Source organism: Gasterosteus aculeatus, chromosome 14, assembly GCF_964276395.1.
Source record: "Gasterosteus aculeatus chromosome 14, fGasAcu3.hap1.1, whole genome shotgun sequence".
Classification (NCBI taxonomy): Eukaryota; Metazoa; Chordata; class Actinopteri; order Perciformes; family Gasterosteidae; genus Gasterosteus; species Gasterosteus aculeatus.
The window spans coordinates 17,574,558-17,594,505 of record NC_135702.1 but is presented as its reverse complement, the minus strand read 5'-3'; the positions used below and the strand labels follow the sequence as shown (position 1 = coordinate 17,594,505).

Here is a 19,948-nt window from a genome sequence, read left to right as displayed (position 1 = left end):
TCTCTCTCTCTCTCTCTCTCTCCCTCTCCCTCTCCCTCTCCCTCTCCCTCTCCCCATCGCTGTCCCCTTCTTTTGGCTTTAATTTGATTAAAAAGCGAGCTACAGGAAGGGGAGGGAGGGCTGATGCACATCTAATAAGTGGACCATCTGTCTGCGGCGCTGGCTGGCTCCCAGCATTGTACCCAACCAGACTGCATGGGACATGAAGGGAGAAGACATGGAGGGATGGAGAGAATGAGGGAGAAAGGGAGGGGGGAGAATAGAGTGGGGGTAAATAGAACCCCAAAAGAGTTACCCGTTAGAGGAAAAGAAGCAGAGACAGCATTTTTAATTTTGCCTGACACTTGCTTGGTCAACAAACCTGCAGAGGAGAGGAAGACGGATGAAGAGGAGAGGAGAGGAGAAGGAGTGCTCCAAGGAATGCGTTAGGAGAGGAGAGAAGAAAGTGGAGGAGAGGAAAAGGAAAGGAGAGAAGGAGAAATGGAGAAAGAGGAGAAAAGGAGGGGGGGGGGGTATGTTCTCATAGCAGCTGACTTTTGACCTTAAGGTAGTACAGTACATTCTGTTCCAAGCTTAAGCTCAACACATCTGTTTAAGGTGGACCAGAGACATCATGGTCCAATTCTGTTTTGACCCGGAGCCAGCAAAGGTCACGTGTTCCTTTCTCCCTCATCCCTCTCTCATCCTCCCTGCCTTCTCCGCTTCCATCCTTCCCTCTTCCTCATCTACTCCTTCCTCCCCCCCCTGCCTCTCTCCTATCTCCCCCATCTCACATTTCATCCCAAATGGCTCTTTCAACCTCTTTCCTTAAAATGCCACGATCCCACCCAGTTTCCCGTCTTCCACCTCTCAATTTCTCCCCTATCCTCGTCCTTCCTCCCCTCCTCCTTCTCCTCCTGTCTTGTGTTGAGATGACAGTTACTCCGTCGTTGAATTATAATATATATATATATTATAATTATAAATAATCTCACATTTCATCCCGATTTCACGCTGACAGGATTTTCCTGACATAATGACACCAAGTTGTGGATCTCCCTCCCTGCTCTTCTGGGTTTGGGTTTACCTGGTGTACGTCTTTTTCTCTGCATCTCTCTTTTTACCTCTGAAGTTCTTCCTCTTTTCACAGCATCTTTCTTCAATTCCCTACTGTTTTTCCTTCTTAGTCCTCTGCCTTTCTTTTCCTCCCTTTTGCCTTGATTCCTTCCCTCTTCATTTCCTTTCCTGTAATTTCACCTCTTTTGCCTTTTTCTTTCTTCCAGTATTCTTGCTCTTCTTCTGTCCTTTCTTTTGGTTTGTCAAAATAAGTCAAGTTTATTTCTCTCTCACACATGGATCAGTGCTGGCTTAAAGACACACACACACCCACACACACATGGAGGAACATGAAGGTACACACACGCTTACATATTTGAAACAGAGGCACATGTGAGGCAGATTGTGAGTAACTCAGTGTGATACCATATATTTCCATCCAACTGTTGCACAAATTTGAACTTAAACTGATGAATCTGTTGAAAAAGTACACAAAAGTTAACTGGAAGAATGAATCCAACAGGCCCCTTCTGCACAGCTATTGGACAATGTTTTGTTGTATTATGTAGAGATACATGTGCCAATAGAAATCCTTCAAAAACTACTTTAACCTCTGATATTTCTCCTGATCTCCAAGTTCTTTTTTCTACAGCTAGCTAAAGTCTAGCGGTGCGGCCCGCGTCACGTGGTAGCGGTGCAAACGCACACTGCTAGGAGCTAAAGCAAAGGTGCCCACACCTTTCAGGCTCGCAAGCTAAATATTCAGAGAGGCATGGCGACGGCCAAACAATGAGGGACGTGTGTATCGACGCGCATGCTGTATAACTTAAACAAATGAAACGAGAACCCATTTTCCAGTGACGGCGAGAGGTTTGGGCGGACGGGGGGTTGTTGTCAGTCGGCTGGCGCTCTCTGTCCGCGGGCTGCAGTCGGTTATCAACACATTGGACAGATGACCCATTTCAGAATACAGAATCCCTTTGTGTTCATTTCTAAAGCTTCGCATTAAGACACACATCACTATATAAGACGCTGCGCTAAGTCGCTGTGCCAGATTCTCAATAAAGTTAGAAAAAAACATTTACGGCAAACCCACGGTCATAAAGATACTCATTTAACGTTCAATTCAATTCATTTTATTTTGTATAGCCCAAAATCGCAAATTACAAATTGGCCTCAGAGGGCTTTACAGTCTGTACACATACAACATCCTCTGTCCCGAAACCCTCCATCGGCACAGGAAACACTCCCCAAAAAATGAAAAAACCCTTCCAAGAGGGAAAAAGGGAAGAAACCTTAGGAAGAACGTCAGAGGAGGATCCGTCTCCTGATGGACAGACTACACGTTACATGTATTTGCATGTTGCTAAATACCCAACTGAGATCGGCTTGTGCCGTTCTGAAAAAGTAACCTGCCTGGGTTTCTTTGGAATGAAATTATATGCACGTGTTAGTGAGCAAGGATGGCTAATTAGCATTAGCATTTATTTTGGTCATGTCCCGCAGCAGACCGCACATGCGTGACATGACGTCATGTTTTTTATCGTACTGACTGGTACTGCCTTTGCAATCTATTGGGCACCAATATTGAGCTAAAGCGACGTGAAAAAATCACTAAAATAACAATAACAGGTGAAAATAAGCAGCTGGCAACGGGACATACCCCAAAGTATGATGGGAGTCGTCATGGTGAAAGCTATACTCATTTTTTATGTGTTTACAGTAATAAAAATACTTCTTCTTGTTCACTAAACTTTTTATTGTTTTACATTATTACTGAGAATATCCCATCAACATTGTTCTTACATCGATCTACTGTATATAAAATGACCCACCGTTATACTAATGTGAATGTGACCCCATCATTATACTAATTCAAATGAGCCAACCTTCACCAGAATGTGATCTTAATGTTGTGGATATAATTAAAACAACCTTAGATCAACGTACTTTTATCCAAACACACGAGTTACCCCCTGATGGCCACTAGAAGGAATGCAGGTTTATGGCACTTGGATGGATGGATATACGAAGGGATGGATCAAGACATACAAACAGACTTAACGGAATGACACCAAGAGAAGGTGTGCAAATATTTATTTCTTCTCTCTTCGATAAAATCAGGATGAAAATACAAAAAACTGACGTGGCCTCAATTCAGAAAATCAGACGCTAATTTTCCTCAAAAAGGAAAAAAACAGAGCGAGAGACGCACACACAGAACCCAAAGTGTTTGGAGAGGGTGTGTAGTGTGTCTGTGATGTGAGTGTTTGACTTTCTCAAGAAGCGAGTGTGTGTGTGTGTGTGTGTGTGTGTGTGTGTGTGTATGTGTGTGTGTGAGTGAGTGTGTGTCTGGCATCCATCAGAACCACAGCTTGCCGAAAAAACAGTAAGCACAGTGCAGAAAGAGAGGGAGAGAGAGAGAGAGAGAGAGAGAGAAGGGCGAACGAACAAGCGCTGCTGCACGCTAATTATGTATGCATGATTTAATCTGCAACTCAATAATATGCAAATATATTCATATGTTAGTTTCTTAATTAAAAATGCAAAGCAGCCCTTATGGTGATTTTCCTGTGATTTTCTTTTCAGCCTAACAAACAGAACATTTTGGGAAATTCAACAAATTGGAGGGAAGCGTTGCAGAGGGGGGGACAAACAAAACTTCCTGTATATTGAGAATAAATGAGGAACTGGAGGGGGGTTCACCTGTTGGATGAACTTTGTCCTGCTACTTTAAGGATATTTTAGAAAGTTACTTTGAAGTTAAGACAAGTCACTGGGAGGTTATTGCCAGGTTCCAATATGATCATTTAAATTACTTGTGCAGTTCCAATTACAACCCGTAAATTTGGGGTGTTTTGCAAGCTCATTTTTCAGACTTATTTGTCTGTAAAGCAAAACAAATATGGATTTGAATGTAACGGACTGCAGCTAGCGGCCATTTTATTTCCGTGGTCAACTTCCAGGACCGGAAGTAAACAAAAAAACTATGTTAAAATATTTTGTTGCATTAATCTTGACCACATTAATCGCATAGATTAACGCATTCATGTTGACAACCCTAATCATTATGGCCATGAACCTAACATAACACAGTGGACCGACCAATGCCAAAGTACCGGAACCGCATCTTCTATAAGCCTTCATCTGCAGACTCGAATATAATTTATAAAAGCTCAGGATTCAACAGCTGCATGATAAATTCTGATAACTATCTCTCACATTTGTTTGGTTTCTTTCTGTGATCACAAATTCATTTTTCTACGATAAAAATGGTTTGCCAGCTTGTCATGTTAAAATCACACAGCATATTAGCTGTCAGCAGGCAGCACTCTCCACATTAGTTGTTGCATTAAAAGAAGCACCGACATCTGACAATTAATATTCGACTGCAAAAAATAAATAACAAAATACTAACGTTTTTGTCAGCAACTTCAAAGCCAGCATATAAACGCGGTTGCTATGAAAATGATAAATCTGGGAATGAGGTCTTCGAACAGCTTGGATGCAAAAAATATAAATAATAAAAAGGATTTGACTCCCTGTGAAACTAAAGTTGTAAAAAAGAAGAAAGCATGATTGCGTTTGACATTCTGTGCAGTCGAGCAGGAGAGATATTTAACACATCAACGACTCAAAGCAGTTCTGTCTCAACAACTGATTTGAGTGTGTGCATGTGTGTGTTAGTCAGTGTGTGTGTGTGTGTGTGTGTGTGTGACGACATGTGATTTTCATTATAGCCTTTCAGCCAATCACAGGGTTGCCAAATGTTTGGGCTCAGGAATGCACCAGGGAACGTCCACATCTGCAGCAGGCATCCGTGTGTGCGTGTATGTGTGTGTCTGTATCCAAGAGAGAGAAGGGTCTCTGTGGAAGTCCGCACAAGGACAGAAAGGCAGCAAACATCTTCAGACTGAGGTCATTTCATCGACAAAACAAACATTGAAATGTCTGAGGCAGTCAAGGAAAAAATAAATCCTTTTCCAAAGTGAAACTTTTTAATGCCACATACAAACAAAATTGGACCTCTGTGTCCACCCATCCTCAGCATTAAAAGCGGTGAGCTGCACCTGAGGAGCACCTGGGGATTCAGTGCTGCTCAAGGACACTTGGATATGCGGAGAGGAGGACCATGGGGTCAAACCGCCAACCTTGGCTCTAAACCACAACTCACTCCTACCAGGTCAGTTGGGGGTCTAATTGACCGGTAGTGGAGTGGTATTTGAGTAGCTAACAAGTTAGCTGTGACAGCTAACGGGGTGGGCGGTAAGCCATTGGTACACCACAATGAGCTAACGGAGCGCAAGCTAGCATCTTTGGTTGGGCAAAGCCAAGCGGTCCAACATCAGTGAACAGGGCAAAACTAACACAGTATAGTGAAAACCTGTTTGTTGAGAATGCTAATTATTACAGACAAAATATGGATATGAGGATAAGATGGGGTCGGTATCGCAGTACAATATCAGTTACAAGCCCAAGAGAAGCTAGCATAACATTTGTAATGCGCAACTAGAGAAAGAGGCAAAGCTAAAACAAATATTTCTCTTTCAATGTCTTTGAATTAAAAAGGCAGTTTCCCACAATATGCTCTATGCATCTGCGTGGGACGTCGGTACGGTATTTGACACCTGTCACCTGAAACATGAAGCATTGATTCTGTTGCTATGGTGACCTGCAGTTTAAATCTTTTCAGTTCTGTTCCAATTCTCTTTACATCCTGACAGCAATCAATGAATCCAGTCGCCAGAAAAAAAACACACGTTGGATGAAAATGTTAATTATTTAATTAGATATTACTATTAGTAATAGCAAGGCTTTAACAAAATACGATGGGTCCGAGGACATCTTTTTATTTTGTGTCTCTACATGTCAAGCTGAAAATGAAGGCTCTCCAGTCTCACCCCTCCTTCCGCCTCCTTCTCATTTCATCTTCTGCCAAGGCCCGGCGCAACATTGCTAATTTGAGCAGCATGCTAACAAACACACACTCTCCATTTTCAGCACTTCACACACGAGGTGGTGAGGTCATTGTGTGTTTTTCTTCCTTTTTAAGTGATTTTACTGCATTGAATTCCCTTTTTACAGACTCAACTAAAGTTAAAGGCTCTGCTTTTTATTTAATTTCAGATTTTTTTAGTGTATTTTAAATCAATACTTCTTGTTTTTTTTTTAAATTAGACAGTTTGTGTGGTGAGTGTGATAACTGTTGAAATCAAAACAAAACACCAAAATGCTGATGTAAGAACACAAAGAATTGATAACTATCTCTCAAATGTGACACGGTCAAAGGTTTGCTCACAAATGCAAGCCTGTCCACACACAGCAGGTGATGCCATCGGAACCTGTGGGTTTAACAGTGAGCGACTGCCGGGGTCCGTGGCTCCTCTGTGGTACCTGGGTCTGCCTGAAGGGGCCAGTATGGCTCACCAAAACCGCTTCCCTACTACACCCCCACACCCCGCCACACACACATACACCTAACCCCCACCCATCCCTCCTCCACCCGCGGCCCACCAGGGACCGCCGGCTCTCCTACTGTGCCTTCTGCAAGACCTGGCGTAATTCAATTAACGCTGTCGACTTTAAACAAAACCACATCTGACCGGAGAGAGAAAGTGAGAGAGATAGAGGGAGGGAGATAGAGAGAGGGGGGGAGAGAGAGGGCGATTGTAGGAAATAAACAGGGAGGGGAGCAGATCGCCCCGGTCAGATCGCTGACAGGATTTAATCGGTTCAGGGTTTGAAAATACTTCCGTTTAAATCAACAAAAAAAATTCAACCCCAGGATTGTTTCTTGAAAAGATAGCGGAGGACATCAACGTCTGCTTTATAAAGGCTGGGGCTGATAGGGAGCTGAAGATGAAACCTCTCAGTCTGGATCTTCTAGATTAAAGCTAAAAATACTAAATCATGAGCTTCAGGTAAAAATGAGATTTTTAAAAATTAAGATTTTTTTTAATCTCTGCAGCTTCATCTCTGTTTTAAATAAATGCTTTGTCTTGAGATGATAAATGTTTTTCTTTTTTGTTTTGTGCAGAAGATTTAGTGAAGCATTTGAGCAGGACATTTTAAATTTGTTTAAGATAATGCATTTGTAATAATATTTAATAGATTTTTAGAGATTTTAGTGCAAAGCTGTGATTTTAATAACTTATTTGTTTGAGACTTTTACACTTTCACAATTCCCATGTTGGATTCTAGGGGATAAATTATAGGTGATATTCATACAAAAATGATATGTCTGATTTTTGGATATGATGTAACTAAAAGAAACAACCGTGGAATTGCATAAACCAGAAACATAAAAATGTAGTGAGTAATATTTCCTTTAACGTAAAAAACAAAAAAAGCATAATATAATAGAAGATCTTTTAATTCATTCACAAAATTAGCTTTCTTAAACTAAATTGAAAATGCTAATGCTAATTCATACTATCAAACCGCAAATTTGTGGAAATACACAATTGACAATAATGAATAAAAAACAGGATTTATTTAAATCTAAACTAAATCAGATAAAAACTCTCACATGAGAACATCCAGACAACGTGACAATATTCCAAAACCTCCTCAAGCCTTTAATCTCCCCTCACAACCCAACCACATGTAACAGTAAAGGGAAATGAATCAATTGTTGATAATAAGCAGGCTTCTTTCAAGATAAAAATATCAAGATCAAATAAAAATGATGTCTTCTTTAAATGTCTAAAAGAGTGTGCTGGAAATATTAATATAAGCTCTCTCTGGGTAAAATCCGTTACATTCACAAGCCAGTTCAATGGCTGGAGCTATTGTCTCCGTTAGAAATGCGTCTGTGCGCGCGCGTGTGCGTGTGTGTGTGTGTGTGTGTGTGTGTGTGTGTGTGTGTGTGTGTGTGTGTCAGACACATATATCATTTTACTTTTACTTTCATTTTCAAGGTTCCATTAAAGCCATTTTGGGGGGATAATCTGATGTATAGATTACTGTTTATTCATTCAGCATTAGCAAAGCTCTGAGGACGAGCTTCAGAATCAGCCTGAACAACAAATTAACTAAAACAATCATATCTAAAGGAAGAAAAACACCAACAAAGAAAAACAACAGCGAGACGACACTGTGCAACCTGCTAATGTTAGCAACTGATGCCTAATTTCCTTTTGATTACAAAGACATCCCACGCTCTCCTCTCAAGTGACGTTTAATTGTTTCTCGAAAGTAAATCATCAACTCAGCAAACTAAATTTGACAAACAACAATATCAAAACTTGCAGCGCAGGGAGACGGGAGAGCAGAGGGTGGGGGGGAGAAAGGAATTCATTAAAAGAAAAATACCCATCCTCTGCAAGGAATGCGAAACAAAGATGAAAGAAAACAGACTTCTCTTTTTTTCAAACAGAAGCAATCGGAGGGGCAGCAAAATGCGAAAATGGCATTTGAAATCTTTCTGAATTCACCAGGGCAAAAGCGGCAGTGCAGGAGAAGCCTTTTTTTACATGTTCAATATCCAAATTTGAACATCACACACATCAAGCACAGAGTGCTTGAAGGCTCTCAATGTGAAAAAACTAGAGAAAAAACAAGCTAAGAGGCTGAAATGACACTTGGAACCTCTTTGAAAGTGTAAAAGTCGAATCAAGCTGCGTGCTTTCGTTTATAGGAGTGGTCTAAAAACATCAGCCAAACATATAAAAAAGATGGAAATATCAAAAAATATCAACCCTTCACCTACCATCACTCATTTGACACAAATGTTATCAGATGCTGTGTGTGTGTGTGTGTGTGTGTGTGTGTGTGCGTGTGTGTGTGTGTGTGTGTGTGTGTGTGTGTGTGTGTGTGTGTGTATGTGTGTGTTTGTCGCTTCACTGTCATTGCAAATCACACAGGCTACAAACAAAATAGCTTTTAGTCCATTAAAGTTACAGTTGCTTAATATTATTGAACATACTGTCCCTTCCTGAAATATTTTTAGAACATTTTTAGCTGTAATATAAGAAAGTTTGAGAGCCAGCCATACCAAGCCCCGCCCACAAAGCACCACCTGCCAAGCAACGACCTCAGGAAAACTTTCAAATTAGACAACGAATTAGACCTCAATGCAAGTGGCAGAATTTAGTTGGACGGTTTGTCCAGCATGGAGTGAGCGATGTTGGAGAATCCTATAGCCTCTGGTTGCTTTTCTTCGTGAGCTTTGACATTTTGCATAGGCCGGGATAGAGTTAGCATATATATGGTACAATATGCGATATGTACGCTGGCCATTCAACATTAGCCAGGAAACACCAGGATTTTGTACCAATAACACTGCAGCTTTGGTAGAACCTCTTTGTTTTTAGATTCTTTACACAGTGGCCAAAGCACATAGTATCTGTTTGTATCAGTACGGACCGAGGAACGACTACAGCAAGTCGATGGTGACAAAAGTAACACGACACAAGCAATGGAAGCTTCAAACTTCAGCAGAGCTCCCTGGTTAATGTAGCGTTGGGGTTGGGGGATGGACGTATGTTATAAGTATATACAGTATATATGTAATGATACTGACTGCTGACCGCTCCCTCTCTCCCTCCTCCCTGGCATCCTCTGTTCTATCAGCTCTACCTTCCACCGACTCCTTCTCACTCTTGCATCCGACTCTCCTCTCAACTCTTTCCTCCTCTCTAGACTCTCTCTGCCCTCTGACGACCCGACGGACTGGCAAATCCCCTCCGGCTCCGTGGCTGTCTCAACCGGTGCCATGAGAGCCACCATGCGAGCATCGGAAAGGAGTTGGCGTAAATATAAATTACGAAGAAAATAGCTGACATACGCTCCTCTTTCTCAAACCCACCTCCTACGTCTTGCATCCCACCGGCTTCACCTCTATCGCCCTCAGTTTCCTCTTTCACCCCCCTCTCTCCTAACCAAATTCTTACCCTAGTAAGCTCTGCCCGTCCGACCACCTGCCCTCTTGACCTCATTCCATCACATCTTCTACAATCTATCGCACCTGACCTTCTTCCTTTCCTCACCTGTCTCATCAACAATGCTCTGTTATCTGTCTGTTTTCCCAATTCTCTGAAGGAGGCGAGAGTCAACCCTCTCCTGAAGAAACCCACCCTCAACCCTTCTGAAGAAAACAACTATAGACGGTCTCTCTTCTTCCCTTTTTGTCCAAAACTCTTGAACGTGTGATCTTTAACCAACTCTCCTCCTATCTCCACCATAACAACCTCCTTGACCCCCACCAGTCAGTCTTCAAGGCCGTTCCACAGAGACTGCTCTCCTCGCTGTCTCAGAGCAACTCCACACTGCTAGAGCTCCTCTCTCTCCTCTGTCCTCGTCCTTCTGGACCTCTCTGCTGCATTTGACAGAGTCAACCACCAGATCCGTGTCTCCTCCCTTCAGGAACTTGGTGTCTCAGGCTCTGCTCTCTCCCTTCTCTCGTCCTACCTCAACGGACGCACCTACCGGGTAACCTGGAGAGGATCTGTGTCGGAACCTTGTCCTCTTACTACTGGAGTTCCTCAGGGTTCCGTCCTGGATCCCCTCCTCTTCTCGCTCTACACCAACTCTCTCGGCGCTGTCATTCGCTCGCAAGGCTTCTCCTACCACAGCTATGCTGATGACACCCAACTAATTCTCTCCTTCCCTCACTCTGATCTCTGCCTGTCTGACTGACATCTCTCAGTGGATCCGCCCACCATCTGAAAATCAACCCCGACAAGACTGAACTACTTCTCTTTCCAGGAAAAGACTCTCCGACCCAGGACGTGACGGTCAACTTTGGCAACTCCGTGTTAACACCCACTTTAAATGCTAGGAACCTCGGCGTCACAATCGACAGCCAACTCTTCCTGACTCCCAACATCACTGACAACACGATCCTGTAGATACACGCTCTACAACATCAGGAGAATACGTCCTCTTCTCACTCAGAAGGCAGCGCAGGTACTGATTCAGGCTCTTGTCATCTCACGCCTGGACTACTGCAACTCTCTCCTGCAGGTCTCCTGCTACCACCATTCGACCTCTGCAGCTCATCCAGAATGCAGCAGCTCGACTGGTCTTTAATCTTGTGAAATTCTCCCACACTACTCCACTCCTCCGCTCTCTTCACCAGTGGCTGCCCACATCCAGTTCAAAACATTGGTGCTCACCTACCATGCTGTGAATGAATGGGGTCCAGCTTACATCCAGGACCTGGTCCAACCCGACATCCCGACCCGCACTCTCCGCTCTGCATGTGATAAACTGCTTGTTCCTCCTCACTGAGAGCAAAACACTCGACTAGGTCTCCACTCTTTGCTGTCCTGCTCCGAAATGGTGGAACGAGCTCTCTGAAGACATCAGGACCACAGAGAGCCTTCACATCTTCCGCCGCAAACTAAAGACACACCTCTTCAGACTCTACCTCGACTAAAAGACTAACAAATTTTAGCACTTAAATTGTACTTATAACGCCACTCATCTATGGCAAATTGTAAATTGGCTTATTTGATGAAATCTTGTTTCTTGTTCCTCTGAGCTTGTACCCTATGGTTGAATGCACTTATTGTAAGTCGCTTTGGACAAAAGCGTCAGCTAAATGACATGTAATGTAATGTAATGAGGGACCTCACATGTCTGCAGGTACAAATACACAGTACTTGTGCAGGCTGTTTAGCAATGGTTCATTTTGTCACAAAAAGAACTTTGTTTTTGGCCTCTTAGTGTTGTCATGGCACCCAACCACACACACATTGCAAGCATTCCCTGTCTAAAGCTGTGTTTGTACTCAGAGCAGGTGCAGCCTGGGCAGAGTGTGTGTGTGTGTGTGTTTTTCATGTCTTCAGTTACATCCAGTACAAAAACATCACAGTGTTAGATCATCTGTAAACCTGTGACGTCCGGCCCGCTCACCATCATCACGTTTTTTATATCCCATTTCTGTCACGAATCTATCAGACCTGTTGTGTTGTTGCAGATACTTTGTGTGTGTGTCTGTTTGTGTGTGTATCCATAGATTTCATAGCCCAAACCCAGTATTAAAATAGCCTTTTACCTGGGCTACTGTGGTGCTGGATTCCCCCCGGATTGGTCTGTATGACGCGCTGTTCTGCCTGCCGTAATCGCCTCTGCGTTCATCTTGGCTTGCAGACATAATCCATAGACACGTTCTGAGTGTTGTTAATCTTAGTTTATTTCTTACATATAATGTTTTGTTCCCAATGGAACCAACTCTCTCTTTCCGCGACAGCGGTCAAAACCCTTCCGCTCTCTGGGTCCAACACCTGATGTTAATTGTTACCCAATCAATTATATAGGTGCGCACAGGACCCAAGAACAGCGCCACCCAGTGTACAGAATAAAATAAAGACATTTGATGTGAACATTTGGCTCCTACAACCAGGGAAATTATTATGTGATGTCACAAAAACCCCTTGATGAAAGTACTTAAGAGAATTCAGATTCTATTGTTTCATTGATCGGAAATCTTATTTCATTGAAACACAATCAATTTAACAAATGGCTGATCAGTAAAATACATGCTGAAAGAGCTTCCAGAGGGCAATGAAATGATTGGTCTTTTGTATTGTATGATTGTATGTATTTATGTTGACCTGCAAATTGCAAAAGACAGGACAGTGATCAGCTTCAATCTGATCACTGTCCATCCATCTAATCTACAAACTACTTAACCTTCATACAGGGTCTCGGGGGGCTGGAGTCATCCCAGCTAACTCTGGCCGAAAGACGTGGTCCACCCTGGACTGGTCTCCAGTCTGATCCCCAGAGCATGTCTTTGGACTGTGGGAGGACGCCGGAGTCCCCGGAGAGAACATTCTACCATGCAGTAGAATTGGTTTGGATATCTAACCAAAGCTGCAGTTCAGGGTCAGAAAAGCACCTTGATGTTCAGGTCAATTTAAAACTGTAGTTAAACTAATTCTATCAAAAACGATTGAGCCTCGCTGATGTTGAAACACCAAACACAAGGTGGGGAAAAATATTATATAAACTTATAAAATTCGAAATCTAAAACTGAACAAATAATCAAAAAGAAATGCTTCTGGAAAATGATTAAGAAATTGAATTTTCTGCACAAAAGAGAGATGGCTTCTGAGAACATACACGAAGACTCATTTCACTCATTTCATTCTCGTCGCTATTGGCAGCGAGTATAAAAACAGGAATATCTGAGCGGTGGGATAATGGTTACATGTTGAATCTCTACAAGGAGTCTCGCTACAACGTTGTTTTATAGCGTTAGTCCCTATAAGTCTGCAATTAATACAAAATTGATGTTAAATGTAACAATTATCAAATGCAACTGCCGCTCTTAGCAGTACTGCTTCTTCCAGGATTCCTGCACACACCAGGTATTGCTCGCTTGTGATCCAACGAAATACGCTGGTAATATTGGACGCGTGGCTTAGTCAGTGCAGTCCGATGCCTTCAGTGGTGCGAGACATCTTTTTGGATTTCTTTCATAGAGAAAAGGCACAGCTTTTTTTGTCCACAGGTTTTCAACACAACGTATATATGTATGAATGCATATGAATAGGAGGAGCCAGGCTTATTGGTCTAAGGACCAAGTGGGCGGGGCTTTATCAAAAAACATACAACATTTCCAATGAAAATTAGCTATTTTTCACTGTCATTCCTAAAGCTTTTATTTATTCATTTTTAATTTCTATTGGTGTTTGATATTTAAGCATAATAGAAGTATTTTGGCCCCATTGCTTAATGCATCTTTACATTTTGGCAGATATTCACCATTAACAATCACGACATAGAGAAGAAAACATAGAGAACAGATGCTATGCTAACAGAATCTCTAAGTGTGTTGCTTAAGTGTTTCGGTGTTTTGGTTTGTATGTAAGTTCAGAGCTAGAAAAACACTGGGACAGAAGTGATTATGAAAATGAACACCTGTCAGCAATCTCATGTTTTTCAGATTCAAAGCACCAAACAAACCGAAACCCACTCATGACCCAACAGAACCCGCCAATCGAAGACATCTGACACTCTAAACTGAACATGTTCATCTAAAAACAATCCCAAAAAAAGGTATACCGACAATGCTCTGCGTACAATGACATGTTCTCTCTCCCTCACAACTGCTACGATGCCAACAAGCGGGGAAGAAGGGGCCTCTGAATTTATTTCCCTGCAGTCAAACCTCCTCTCCATTTCACAGACATGCAGGTCCTCTCCTCGCTCCCGTTCTCTTGATGTGAGCAGGAGGAAGCAGGCAGGATTACTCGCATCACAGAGGTGGAAACAGAGAGGTTTGAAGCAAAGAGACAACGCATGAAGGCAGCGCAAAAGACAGGGAGCCAAAAGCTGGATCCTGTGACTGCAGACACAACACTCCCGCGGTTGTCCCGTGGTTACAATGGTCTTATCAGCGGAACATTTATCGTCCAATCAAGCCAGGACAAAAAAAACTGCGTTGGAATCCGTCAAGCCAAAACCACATGCGTATGTGGCCTGGCATGCAGAGGAAAGAGCGGAGGGAAGGAACCCAGCTGAGACCTGCTATCGGCCTCTTCTTGTATTATTGCCAATACAAACCCAACATTTCCTGATTTTGCTGGTTCAAAATGAAACCTTTCAAATCAGAAATTGGACGAGGTACTTTTACTGCTATTCACATCGCAAGGGAACGGAGCTGAATACAAGCGTAAAGATCCACCAAAACGCATTACGCTCCTCCTCAAACCCTTTTCCAAAATGCTCTGGATTACATTTCACCTGATATGATATTTAGAGCACACAATAATGACTCTTGGTTCATTCACAACGAGGACGTAGAAGGAAACAATGTCATCTGCCATTAGCTGTTTTTTGTCCACTTTCTGAAAGCCCACAGAGATATTCAGTTCATCACCACTGTGTCAAACATCTTTTGGCTTGCCTCAAAAACAGCCCGGACCAGACGCAGCTGGTATGTTATTTTATTTTGTCGTCTGGTTTTCATAGCTGGCAGAATAGAGCCAGGAGGGGCATCGCTGCCGTCCTCTGGTTAAACAAAACCAGTATTTGGTTGTTCCAACACAATGATGTACCTGTTTTTTCGCGTACAAAAGCAGGGAAGTGCAATGTGATCACAAGTGGTCGTTCGAGACACGTTCAGGGTGTGAACTGATGTACTGTCGACTTGTGATTGGACAGCATTGGGATAACATGCTGTGCTGGCACCACGGACCGATACCAGAAGACAGCCTTTGAATCAAAGTCAGGAGGGGAACCGGTCGGAGGGATGTGTGTCCCTTTCAGATGAACAACCTTACGTAAAAGGTCTAGTAGCTCCTCAATCACAAAATCGACAGAAATCAACAACCTAATGACATGACGTCATGTCGGTACCTAAACCTAAAGTTAAATTGTTAAAACTTCCGATATAGTTTTGTTGCCCGAGTTTAGCATTAAATTGTTATATCTAACAAAGTAGTTCCATCAGTTACTAAAGCTAAGGACACAGTGTTGTTGCCTTGATCTGAACCTGAACGTGATTCTATGTGTCATCAGTCCACGTCACACACACCGTGCTTCTCCTTTTCCTGAGCTGCAGACACAGCGAAGGGGAGGACAAAGGGGCCGGGGCCACAGAAAGGCGGACCCCCGCCGAGCCGAAGAGGGGGCCGACGTGCCGTACATTCAGTCAGCGTTAACTGGCTGTTAATGAGGTCAGCAGCAGAGAGAAAACTCCCCACGTGTAAAAACACCTCAGAATTCACATTAGAAATAAATACATTGAACAGCCGATGGTAATAGAAGACTACTTTAATAAATAGTTTCATTGTAAGAAAATACTCTTGTCCTTTATTTGCTGCTATCAACGGCAACCCAAAGATAAATGACTTGTATAGTCATATGGAAACAAAGAATATCAGCAACTCCTACGTGGAAATATTCACAATTCACAACACAACTGAAAGTGATAAAAAAGACATTCTTCTAGTAATTGATCAATCAACTACCTTCAGCAGAGGTTGGAGTCACTAAGCAGAATCAGTGGATCGAAGCCGCGACATGGAAACAAAGAAAGGCGTAAACCTCTGAGTGGGACATGATTATCTTTTTTTTAAACATCCTTTACGGTAATGGCGTGATCAATAGCTGATCTCTTTAGGGCTGGAACAACAGATTGGGAGAATGAATAATTCAATGCAACAGCATAAAGATGACCAATGTGACTTGAGATGTCTTGTTTGGACTGGCCAAGTGTAAATTGAGTTTCCACTGAGATACGACGGAGAAGAGCAGTAAATGCTGATGTAGGTCGAACGGATCTCACTGAGTTCATTCCTCAAGGCCTCCAACCAGCAACACATCAACCAGAAAGACTTTCAATGCAAAACTTCCCAAAACCCGATAGATGAATAAACGTATTAAGGAATTTTTGGGGAAATTAGCACACGCATATGATAGTGATCATCATGCTCCTTCTTGACAAACAGCTACTTTAATGAGTCCCAGCGAGTATTTCCCAGCACTATACAAACCTCTAAAGGTGTATTACACTATGATCCGGCTGTATGGAGTGACACGCACTTATACAAATGAATAATACTTTATACTAATCGTGGCTCGTATATAGTGACTCATAAGGTAGAGTCATAATTCACTTACTGACATTTCCTTTTCTACAAGGATCGTAATAACGCTTTATATATCCTTTCATTTACATTTTCAATTGACAAACAACTACTACTTAATATAACCTCATATTGCATTATATCCGTGATTATAAAAAATATATATATAATAATGTATTATAACTAATTATAATATACCTTAATGTTTGCAAAAATAATATCTGTGAATTATAAAGCATACTGATACTTAGTTTTAATTTGATTAGGGCTACTTATATCTATAAATATCCTATACAATTATACAGTTGTATAAGCAGATTAAAACACAAGTAAGTATATATTTTTATTGCAAATAAACATTACAGAAATGTCTCAATTTGTATTTTGTCATTTGTATATTGTCGGTTAAATCTTCTACTAAATGTTTGCATTCTGCTTCGAAATGCTGAATGGGAAATAAAGCAAAAATATGCACCATTTATTTCAATCTTTTCTGAAATAACCTAATTTCTTTATTGAGAAGAGTCCAAATACTACAGGAAGGGCAGCACAAAGCCGACAGCTGTTTGTGTCCGGCTCCGACAGCAGCAAATTCACAAGTCTGGCAACGTGTGCAGCTTTTCTTTCTTCACGACTCCACCTCTCTCAAGACATCCGTCCTTTCCAAACCACTGAAGGGAGAACAACCTCCAGCCGGCAGCTTTAGCCCACGATGCCATAGATCCAACACCAATATTCAATCCAACGCTTGTATGGATATTTTTCTCTTCCTTTTTCAGTCAATATTATTAAGGTTGTGCCTTTTATACAACTACATATCAAAAGACAGATAGAACGTCTAGTCGACCCCCCCCCAAAAGAAGGCTGGGCTCATCTTCCCCCCAACAGACTCACAGAACCCGGCAACCTAGTTTAGCAGCTCGGCCTTCCCAACACGCTGGAGCATCAGCAGCTCGTCTCCATTTGCAAAACCACCGCAGAAACACGAGCATTTAAAACAGAAGTCATCATCACTTACTGAGGACGGCAAGCCGGGAGGGACCTTCCGCACTTTCTTTGGGTGAACCTCTGAAAGAGAAAAGAACAAACAATTCACGAGGGTCCCTTTTCTCCTTTTGGGAAAGGAGATTCTGTTTTTTATTTGTTTGAATTGAATCGATCCCCTGAGGGGAAACAGAGCAAGGCCGCTTTTCCCACCGCCGTGGAAATATTTGACAAAGAAAGCTGTCACTGCAAACAAGCGCGACGCAATGCGCCACTGCTAATAAAAAAGACACAACACACAAAAAAGGACGTGGTAGAGTTTTTCTTTTGGGTTTGATAAATGGAGGCAGTGCAGCTTTTGACATGTTTATTTTATTTTTCAGGGTTTCTCTCAAGGGGAGGGACAAGCTGTCTATTAACTGGGAAGGTGAGACTTTGATGGAAAAATGAATGACTGCCTTTTTGTAAATCAGAAATTGGCCCAGAATCGAGTGTCCTTCCAAGGCTCAGGCTACCAAGGCTACGCCGCGGCGGCTAAAGGGCCCCAGTGTTATTAGAGGGATAAAGTTCCCTCAAAACAGACACGGACACAAACACGGATCAACAGGACCGTCACACGCGGACACGGACTCCACAAAATAACAAGACAGATCAGTCCAGCTTATCAGTCGCGCACCAACCGCCGAGACAAATTCCTTGTATGTTTGGCATATTTTGGCAAATAAATTTTTCCTGATTCCTTAAATGTTTCACCGAGGTCACAGAAAATGAGTTTTCCCGTATATATCCGTATATAAAGGCAGACAGGCTTTAAAGACATTACATAAATAATGTAGTATAAATCAAGGTCTACACAAAGACAATTTGAAGAATTGTTCAGTGCTCATGAGGTTTCAGGAGCTCATCATCTGGTATCTTATATTTCATTTAGAACCAAAGAGTATTTGATACAAACACAGATTGCAGAGATTTGTAGTTTAACTTTGTTTATATGGGTCTGTAATCTGAATAAAAGAGACTGACAAACTCGTATTACCACCAGTACGTTCAAGCAAGCTCCCCCTGAGCCCAGCTCGGGGGCTTCTGACACGAGGGATTAATAAGACAAATTTAAACCTTTTTATTATGCGGTTGCATGTTTTATTGGGTCCGGGGAGCTGAACCTGATCGAGTTGACTTTGCAGTGGTTTTGGAGGATGTGTTTTGAGCGTCTCACCCATGGCGTCCATAGGCAGCGCTCTCCGCCGCGGGTTGGAGCCGTAGTGCTGGTAGTAGTGACCGGCCGGCTTGGTGGGCGACGCAGCACCGGGACTCCCCAAACCCATCTCGCCACCCAGCGCCGACTGAGACACAGAAACAAAGAGAGAGGGAGGGACTGTCAATCATGCGCCTTGTGAGTCAAAGAGCAGAAGGGATGCAGCCTTCTTTCACCAGGGAATGAGAACAAAGCAGGAAGGACTGAGACGCCGGTCACAGCGGAATCCGGTACCCGGCCCGCAGGATGATGGAAGCACACACATCCGTTGCTCAGCGTGTCGAGGACAGAAGCGGTTGTTGGAGTCAAGATGCTGACCATCGTTACTCGAAACGTTAACCATCAAATAGACGATTGATTGCTGGAATGTTGCATTTAAAAATGATGTTGGAAATGAGCTGAAAAGCGAAGTGGCAGCTGGAATGAGGACAATTGGATGGAAGCGACTGTGGATGAGTGAGAGTAGTCGGCCGTATTCAGGATGTTGAGAGATGTTGATTCCAATCGAGCGTTAACTGACCGCTGCTGATCAGAATGTTCATTGTTGAGCTGAAGTATTTGATGCATTTCATGTTGACAGGAATATTAATAATGCTGTTTGTTAAAAAGGTTACACCAAATAACGGTGACAGGATGTTGAGTGTGTTTCTAACCCTCGCAGAGCGCCTTAGTTCATGCAGTGAGATGGAGCCACCCGTCATACATGAAGCGTGTTGGTGATTAGCACTACATGGGTAAAGATGTTTATTCGTGTTCTATATAGAAATAAGGCACAAAAAGATAAAGCCGACGGACTGAGAACAGACACTGAAGCCGTGTCTCGTGCTTCGGACGCCGAGCCCCCGGCGTGACGGTATTTACCTCATGCTGCTCGGCGTGGAGAGGTTCCCCTCGGCGGCTCCTCGCCGGCTCGCCGTCTAACTTCCTTCCTCTAACGCTGTGACTGTGTTCACGGCTGGAGCTCAGCGAAGCGCTCGCACATTGTCCCGCTAATTAAGTTCAGTGATTCGCTGGCAACAAGTGGCGTCGGGCCGCTTGGAAAAGGGAAGAGAGCGTGAGAATAAAAGACCCCCGACCCGCCTACAGAGACCCGACCTCCACTCCAGTAGAGTCCGGACTTTTCTCCCAG

General features: G+C 42.9%; 1 protein-coding gene across 12 annotated transcripts in view; it reads right to left on the bottom strand.

Moving 5' to 3' along the window:
- Positions 1-19,948, bottom strand: part of tcf4 (transcription factor 4) — a 163,933-nt gene that overhangs the window by 52,458 nt on the left and 91,527 nt on the right. For 8 of the 12 annotated variants that reach the window (XM_078088410.1, XM_078088411.1, XM_078088414.1 and 5 more), the window contains exons 7-8: positions 18,781-18,907; positions 17,599-17,648 (exon numbers count right to left, since the gene is read on the bottom strand). In XM_078088410.1, the coding sequence (XP_077944536.1) occupies positions 17,599-17,648; positions 18,781-18,907 (177 nt within the window). Of the gene's footprint in view, positions 1-17,598; positions 17,649-18,780; positions 18,908-19,680 lie in introns of all 12 variants that reach the window. The other 4 variants (XM_078088423.1, XM_078088419.1, XM_078088420.1 and 1 more) reach the window with 2 other exon arrangements.